Source organism: Scyliorhinus canicula, chromosome 18, assembly GCF_902713615.1.
Source record: "Scyliorhinus canicula chromosome 18, sScyCan1.1, whole genome shotgun sequence".
NCBI lineage: Eukaryota > Metazoa > Chordata > Chondrichthyes > Carcharhiniformes > Scyliorhinidae > Scyliorhinus > Scyliorhinus canicula.
The window spans coordinates 21,721,618-21,730,537 of NC_052163.1; the positions used below are offsets into that span (position 1 = coordinate 21,721,618).

At 44.8% G+C, this 8,920-nt stretch overlaps 1 protein-coding gene across 1 annotated transcript; it reads left to right on the forward strand.

Annotated features, from left to right (window-relative positions):
• The first annotated feature begins 358 nt into the window (after positions 1-358).
• Positions 359-2,950, forward strand: LOC119953593 (somatostatin receptor type 5-like). The gene has a single exon (XM_038778001.1). It carries the CDS (start codon positions 1,005-1,007, stop codon positions 2,106-2,108), a length of 1,104 nt encoding a protein of 367 aa, XP_038633929.1. The 5' UTR covers positions 359-1,004; the 3' UTR covers positions 2,109-2,950.
• The last annotated feature ends 5,970 nt before the right edge of the window (positions 2,951-8,920 follow it).

The window sequence follows — 8,920 nt, forward strand, 5'->3', positions numbered from 1 at the left end:
GGAGGGCCATGGTTTATTCCTGAATGATGAACATTTGCCAAACGGGAAAGTGTTAAATTAGGCGTGAAGTGTGATTGATGAGGAAGGCGAACATTTTCAGAAATTCCAGGGATATCTTTTGACATAATCATTGCAGCAACCCAGAAAAAAGTGGCATCCGGAGCTGTCTGTTTAAGGACATTGTTCAAATACTTTCAATCATCCGGTATGCCTTGCATGTGCATTTTATTTGAAAGCTGTTTTTAATAAAGTGCTTATTAAAACTGGGGGGGGGGGGGGGGGGGGACCGTTCCCCCTCTTTCTAATTCTATAAGAATTGGCAACATGTTTCCCAATGTTTATTCCCCCTCTACTCCAGCCTGTGATAGAATAAGATTGCTGTCTATCCGCCAGCTCACATCCAGCCCTATCCCGCAACCTTTCCCAAGATTTCATCCCAAAATGCTATTTTTATTCCGCTAAATACCTGAGAGTTGATAATACCCCATTGCCCGCGGATCTGGATGTTTGGAGAGGTTGGAATTCAGTGAGCACGGGTCCATCTGCTGCGTTTAAACACCACACTGGAAGTTTCAACACACGAGTTGTTCGAGAGCAAGCGGGAGGAGGGAAGGATTCGGGGAAATCAGACGCTGCTGTTCGCAAATGCTCTGGAGGGTTGAGTGATGGAATTTGTAATTAGTTGCTGTAGTGGGCGCTGCGCTTTAACTGATGACCCACTGAGAAAGTAATTCGATAGCAAGAAAGTTTGGAAAGTATTTGAAAGGGAGAGTGATTATGGAAAGTCGAGTTCAGCAATCTGGCCCACTGAGCGGATGGGGTTGTGGAAAAGGCTGGAAGTGACTGCAGACGGCCCAGGGATGCGGAGCTGAGACGATGAGGGGGGGAGATTCCGGCTTGGCCATTCAGCTGGTGAGACCTCCACAGGTTTGAGCTGCTGATCCCCTCGCCCGGGGCTCGGATGCCCTAATTCTGCCTCAGCATCAGCAGCAGCAGCAGCAACAATGAGTTCCCCCCCAGCTGAAGGGAGCGTGTCTGTGTTAAACGTGGATACTGCTGCCAACTTCTCCTCTGGGCTCTGGACCGTGAACCACACCCAGGACTTTGAGGATGGAGCGGCCTCGAGTATCTACGACATCCTGCTCCCCACCCTGTACTGCCTGGTCTGTGTGCTGGGGCTCGCCGGCAATTCCTTGGTCATCTTCAGCATCGTGCAGCAGGCGAGGCTGAGGACGGTGGCCAACATCTACATCTTCAACCTGGCCCTGGCGGATGGCCTCTTCATGCTGGGACTGCCCTTCCTCGCCCTGCAGATCGCCCTCCGCCGCTGGCCCTTTGGCAGCTTCATGTGCAGACTGGTGATGATCCTGGACGGCATTAACCAGTTCACCAGTGTGTTCTGCATCACGGTGATGAGCATCGACAGGTACCTGGCTGTGGTGCACCCCATCACATCTTCCAGGTGGCGCAGTCCCAGGCTGGCAAAGAGAGTCAGTGTCATCCTGTGGGTCATATCCTTCATCCCTGTCATCCCTATGGCTATCTACTCGGATGTTGATGGCACCTTGGATATCTGCACCTTAGTGTGGCCGGAGCCCGTGCTGCTCTGGTCCACCGCCTTTATTATCTACACCTTTGTGCTGGGATTTGCCCTGCCTTTTATCATCATCTCCCTCTGCTACATCGTGCTGCTGTTGAGGATAAAGAGTGCCCTCGTCTCCTCCCATAGCAGCGGGTGCGAGAACTCCGAGAAGAAGGTCACCACCATAGTAGTGGCCATCGTCCTGGTCTTTGCCATCTGCTGGCTGCCCTTCTACACCATCAACATCTGTGCTGTCTTCCTGCCCATCCCCGATAGCTTCACCATCAGGAGGTCCTTCGAGTTCATGGTGGCCCTCTCCTACTTCAACAGCTGTGCCAACCCCATCCTCTACATCTGCCTGTCGGACAGCGTCTGGAGGAGCTGCCAGGCGTGGCTGTGCCCCCGCTGGGTGCTGGGGAAGAAGGGGCAGGAGGGGGCTCTGGAGGAGCACCAGATGCAGGGTCTGACCGAGTTCACCGTCTCCGCCAGCGAGGCCGGGGAGCGAGTTCAGATACCAGCACCCTAACCCCTGGGTGCGGTCTAGGCCTCTCCTGCAGGCACCCCCTCCCAACCTGCGGGGCTCCGACACATGGACTGACCCCGGGAATTGACTGGAGACATCGAGTGTCAAACACACACACAGAGTGTGGGGAGAATCGGTTCTACAGCAATCCCTGGGCAGTCTCCTTGGTCGCTTTGGATCTCATTTCTATCAGCTTTCTCAAAGTTACAGGAATCGGAACATTGTCTATACTTGGGCTATATTCGGGCAAGATTCAAGAAGCAACTTAACCTGGCGCATCAACAATCAGTGCATGTTGAAGATAGTCACACTGCACCAGTATGTGTCTGTAACAGCACCACAGGATGCAGAGAAGCACAGCCAGCATTGAAAGATTGTAGGTAAGAAGTTGGTTCTATCGAACCTTGTTAATTCCGCTCCCAGGACTGCCAAGTGGTTTTGGGACAGGGAATGAGTTTGTCCAGGGGTGTGCTGAAGTATTTTGAAACGGATACTTCAAGAGTGAAGATACAGAGGAGCCGAAGCAAGGGAAGTGGCGAATTCTGGACTGGAGTCATTCAGCTGAACTGTGCGAGAAGTGATGGGTGCGATAGGAGCAAATCCTGTACTAATTCCACAAACTACTTACTAGCGCGTTGCATGCGGGGGTTAATAGGTGTTTGGGGCTTTATCCCGACTGACTGTGTGAATTCCTTCACAAATACAATGATGCAGACACTCCTATCACTCTCTTGGGCAGGTGAAGTCCAATCGAATATAGACTGTTGACCTCGAGTTCTGCAAAATGTGCATTAAGCTTGTAAACCTCTCGGCACACATTAAACAAAACGTTCATTGTATAAAGATGTGCTTGTTCCTGCGTTTTCACTGTCGGAAGGGGAAAGGGGTTAACATTTATCCAGCGTATCTTTCACAAAGCGCTCTGCCCACTCACTCACTGCAACTTGTAAACTTCGCTTCTCGCTCAAAGTGAAGGGTCAACGCTGCCACAGGGCAGGAGATGATCCTGCCCTATCAATTCAGGGCTTCCATCCAACAAGGTTTTCTCTCCAATTCCTCGCCCACTTTCAGCCGCACCGGTGGCTCCCCCCCCCCCCCCCCCCCCCCCCCCCGTTGAGGAATCTGACTTAACGACTTTGGTTTGGGTCGCTGACATCTCACTGTTTTAGAAAATGCGAGACCGACTCCCCGGGCAAGCGGAATCCGGACCAGAGTGCTCGATCGGGCGCTTGCGTGAGTTTATTCCGGACAGGGTTACCGGACAGGCACATGGAACTGTCTTCCTGACTGAGTGCCTCCCATTGTGTTAGTGCTGGGGACATGAGCAGAGTGAGCGGTTTTAACACGGGAATGTCAGCTCTCAAACTTCTGCATTACATTTCATGCATCCCAGCACTTTGTGTAATAATAACGGGGCAGAGGTAGGTGTAAATGTAAAATCATTTTGTCGAAACATGGTTCTGCCAATGGGCAGTCAGAACTCAAGAGTCGAATAAATATTGGGGTTCGTCCTGGTAATGAAGGAGCTCATTCCGGAAATTAAAGCAATTTGAATTTGTTTAAATGTTTGATCCCTTAAGTAAAATGGTAATAAATATTCACAAAGCAGAAACATGTCTACATACAATTGACTACCAGTGTTATAGGTATTTCATTTAATTTGTAGGTTGGTAAATTATGTCCCACTCTATTTGCTTAAACAATGGTTAGTTTTCCCTACGTCTTCCCAAGGTCAGATTCACGGCAATATCAGCCGCATCGATGTAAATGTCTCTGATTGACTTGCTATATTATTTGCTCTGCAGTCGAAACGCATTCTTAGTAGGGTGGTGATTGGCTTTGCTATTACACACAATTCATGCTCTAACGCTAAGAGATGGCACAGGAGGCATCCAATCAAGTTAAATGTGTCTAGTTGAATGAATCTGGAGCTGAGTTCTATGGGAATCTGATTGAATTCAGCAGGCAATGAATATTTCAACGTTAATTTCAAAATATGACAATTTAGGGCCTCGACCTCCCAACCTTCGGAACAAGTTGACAATTCAGTCGTCAGTAAATCGCTGTCGAAATTCTTTCCAGAATGAGAAATTCTTGTGAATACCCGGTGGCCAAATAGGAAATAGACCCAAGTACAATAGTTATTAGTGAGGTTTTAAATGTGAATATTCTGAAGGAACTCCGCGTAGAAAAAGAGGAACTATTTGCACAGGGAGAGAAACTGTATTAAACTCGAGCAGACACAAAAGCTTTGCGATCTGAACTATCACGATCAGCGATTAAGGAACCACTGCCTGTAAAGTCCAACTTGAAGTCAGGCATCAAGCCGAGTTCATGGCTTGACATACTATCCAAGCAGTTGATGTAACTTTTTCTGATCTCGGTATACTAAGATGCAATGGAAGGTTAGAAGGGATGGGTTGGTGCAATATGTTCCTAAGCAGGAAGTTCCTGAGCCATTGCAAAATGACTTGGGTATGCAACTAAGCGCCGAGACAAACCATCTGGAGAGTCCTTTGGAATTTGCTGCCCGCTGTTTGCAGGGTGTGCTTTCAGAGATTTCCAGAAAACGATGCCCCCTTCACACACCAACACACCAGGTTTACAGGGTTGATAGAGATTTCAGTTACCCAACCTATTGACCTGAGTCACAGCAGCAAAACAACTAAGAAATGCGTCATGTTCCTGGAGACAGTGGAAGGCAGATGTTGGAGAGGTCAGAAATGGTTTTGGATTTAGCGGTGGGGATTCAAGCTCAAACCTGAGGAACATCTTAGATCCTCTGATTTGTCAGATGTGAAATGTTCATGAGGTTGTACGGAAATGGCAATAACACAAAAATATTAATGCTTAAAAAGAATAGACTTTTGCGGCGATACAAAAACGAAGTTTTTATGGGCTCAAAAATATATGTAGAATCCATGATGGTGAGGGAGGCTGCAGTCAAAATTCACTTTTCTAAACTAAAAGGGACAACATAACCAAGCAGGGATATGGATTAGGGACAGGCAGAAGCAACCTAAAATAGAATAATTTAAGAAGGATTCAGAGGACATTAAAAAAAATCATATTAAAAATACATAACTTCAGTGGTTGTTTAAATCGCAGGCAAGGTATTATAAATCAAAAGTGTCAAATCATTTAATAAGGGGAAGAAAAACCTCCAAACAGTTTATTTCCACCTTTTACAGAGGAATAGGGTGGTGATTTGCCTAATCCGAGGATTAGGTTTTCAGAGAAGAATAGGCAGTATACGGTAAATGACAGAATTGTTTATTACAAAAGTTATATGTTTCTAAAGTATGTAACTAGGTACAGAAAAAACACTCACAGTGGAAGTGAGCAAAATATTGCCAACTCTTTAACCAATAATTTAAAAATCCCAAAGGATTGCAAAGGCACAAACATAATTCCATCGCTTCATTACCAACTCTATGAGTCATAGAAAATAAATCACAGATAGGATTATAAAAAGGGCAGCGAGCATGGGCACAGGAAGAGGAAACTGCGCTGAATTAAGATGTTGAATTATTATATAATCATTTCTTCATCGTGTAGCTGTCACTGCCAAATGAGTGACATGGTTGCGCAGTGGTTGGCACTGCTGCCTATGGTGCTGAGGAACTGGGTTCGATCCCGGCCCCGGGTCACTGTGTGGAGCTTACACATTCTCCTCGTGTCTGCGTGGGTTTCACCACCATAACCCAAAGATGTGCGGGTTCGGTGGATTGGTCACGCTATATTGCCCCTTAATTGGAAAAACAAATAATTGGGTGCTCCAAATTTATTTTAATAAAAGTAGATGTCACTGCCATTCTGGCAGTTGCATGAAATGATAGAAAATTAAAAACCACCAAATATATTAACAGAAGCATTGGATGGGGAATTGACTTAATTGGAATAGTGCCAGAAAAGGGAAATGTTCCAGCAGAAAAGGGGATCCGGGAGTGATACCTATGGACGGAATGAAAAACAATATATCAAGGGTTGCAAAATACACTAAATTTAGAGCTATTGCAGATATGGAGAAATAATGTAAGTTGAATGGAAGTTGCAACTTTTGGGAAAACTAGCAACTTCATATATAGTGCAGGTTAGTGGTGATGCAAAAATAATCGGAACAAGACCAGAATATGGAGTTTGTGTTAAATGCAAAAGTCAGGCATCATATTGATCAGGAAAGGAATATCACAGTTATTGCAGAAACAACTTTGCAACAATCAAACTAGTGATTGTAGTTGCAGTTGTGATAGAATAGGATACAGATAAAAATTGGAACCCAATAAAAAAGTACTGATTAAACCTTTCCTGGAGTATTGTTTGTTGTTCTCGTATTTAGACTATCAGAAGGATACTTTGGCCATTGAGATGACATAGCAAAGGCCAATTTGCATAATATTCAACCTCAGGAATCTTATTTGTTCGGGAAGATGAATAGGACTTTGTCCTCTGGGGAAGGAAAAACAATTTGAGGTGATCTTTAGAAGTTTCCAAAATAATGAAAGTAAACAATTGATCGTAAAAAAAATACAAGAAACAAATTAAAACATTAGAAGCCAAATAGTGAAATTATAAGGTTCGCTTTCCAAACACATCCTGGGAAGCCTTGCTGATCAGGAGCATATGTTTCAAAATCACATATGCGATCCACAAATATTTCAATGATCCCACTGACATCTCTGTCCTTGGCCTGCTGCACTGTTTCAGTGAAGCTCAACTTACGTTTGAGGAATAGCACCTTATCTTTTCATCAGGCACGTTACAGCCTTCCCGTCACAACATCAAGTTCAACAATTTCAGACTCCAAACTCTGTCCCCATAGTTTATTTCCATTACTTTGCATTTTTCAGTTTTTCTCTTATTATCACTTTCAGACAGCTGAGCACCTGGTTTGTTTGTTTGTTTTGTTTGTTTCTTTGTTTCCGTCATCACCATTCCTTTTTGGCCTGTAACCCTTCTGCCATGTAATCTTCTTAACTTCCACCCTTTCACAGACCTTCTTTTGTCCTTCTTTCACCCACTCATTGTTGAAAAACTATTACATGTCTAACTTTTCCTAGTTCGAATGAAAGGTCATAAATCTGAAACATTAACACTGATAATATGTTAATCTGACTATGGGTTGGGAGAGGAGAATGTGCAACGAGACCTGGGTGTCCTAGTACTCCAGTAACTGAAAATAAGCATGCAGGTGCAGCAGGTGGTGAAGAAGGCAAATGGTACGTTGGCCTTCACAGCGAAAGGATCCGAGTACAGGAGCAGGGACATCTTGCTACAGGGCCTTGGTGAGACCATACCTGGGGTGTTGTGTACAGTTTTGGTTTCCTTATCCAAAGAAGGATGTTCTTGATATGAAGGGATTGCAGCAAAGGTTTACCAGACTGATTCCTGGGATGGCGGGACTGAAGTATGAGGAGCGATTGAATCAGTTTTGATTATATTTGCTGCAGCTTAGAAAGTTGCCGGATCTCATAGAAACCTGTAAAATTCTAACAGGACTAGACAAGGTGGACACAGGTTCCCAAGAGACCAGGACTAGGGGTCACAGCCCGAGGATACAGGGTAAACCATTTAGGACTGAGATGAGGAGAAATCTCTTCACCCAGAGAGTAGTGAGCCAGTGGAATTCTCTGCCACAGAAAGAAGTCGAGGCTAAAATATTGTATGTTTTCAAGAAGGAGTTAGATATAGCTCTTGGGGCTGGAGAAATCAAAGGATGTGGGGGAAAGTGGGAAAAGGTGACAGAGTGAGATGATCAGCAGTGATCATAATGGATAGTGGAGCTGGCTCGAAGGGCCGAATGACCTCCTCCTACTCCTATTTTCTGTGTTTCTCTCTCCACTGATGCTGCCTGACCTGCTGAGGATTTCCAGCAATGGTTATCAGGGTTTTTTTATGAGTCACCTGGTGCCAGATGATGTGTTAAATACTGAGTTACTAAAATGGAAATTGGTTTGAATTAGTGTGTCCTCCCACACCCAGCCCCCCATATATATTTTTTCATGTGCAGATTGGGATGATCAGGTTTACCATCAGCAGTGCAGCCTAAAGAGGAGCTAGCATGGTCCCAAGTTGTTTTGAATATCCTTTCAATCAGCGTTCATTAGAAAGTTGCCGGATCTCATAGAACGTTCAGCTGATATCAACGGCATCCGACATTGGGTGAGTGGGGGACGGCAGGGATTGAGCACATGGAGACTGAACTGGAATAAAGCAATTTGAAAAGAGAATTGTGTGGCTGCAGTAGGCAATGGAGATGCTCATGTAACTCACCCAAGCTTTACACTCAACCTCACCTAGACAAGGTTCATTGTTCCATATGAATGCTGATCTGCCATTGCAAGGTGCCTGGGATAACAAACAGCTACTAGTGACATGGTTTGGTTCCTGTATGCAAATAATGGGTCTCATGCATTTGACATATCTTCTGTAATGTGGAGAGGTCCAATAAATTACATTTGAACGCAAGAACAGGAGTTGGCTATTTAGCCGATCCAACTGGTTTCATGTTCAATTAGATCATGGGTGATCTGAACCTCAACTTAATATACCCCCTTCATTTTCAAGCCTTTAGTTCCCCTGCTAACAGTATAATGCTGCAAATCAGAATATTTGTACTGCATTTTGCCCTGTTCAACAATTGGAATGAGAAAGTAGGCCAGTCTAAACAATGCCACATCATCATTAGAACATTTCAACAGTTTATTCATTCATGATTAACCCCATCCTAAGGATAATTACAATAATCTTTATTGTCACAAGTAGGCTTTCATTAACGCTGCAATGAAGTTAATCTGAAAATCCTCTAGTCGCTA

Bases quoted from the DNA above. Each gene is read 5' to 3' on its own strand.
- LOC119953593 (XM_038778001.1), top strand. From the start codon at position 1,005: ATGAGTTCCCCCCCAGCTGAAGGGAGCGTGTCTGTGTTAAACGTGGAT.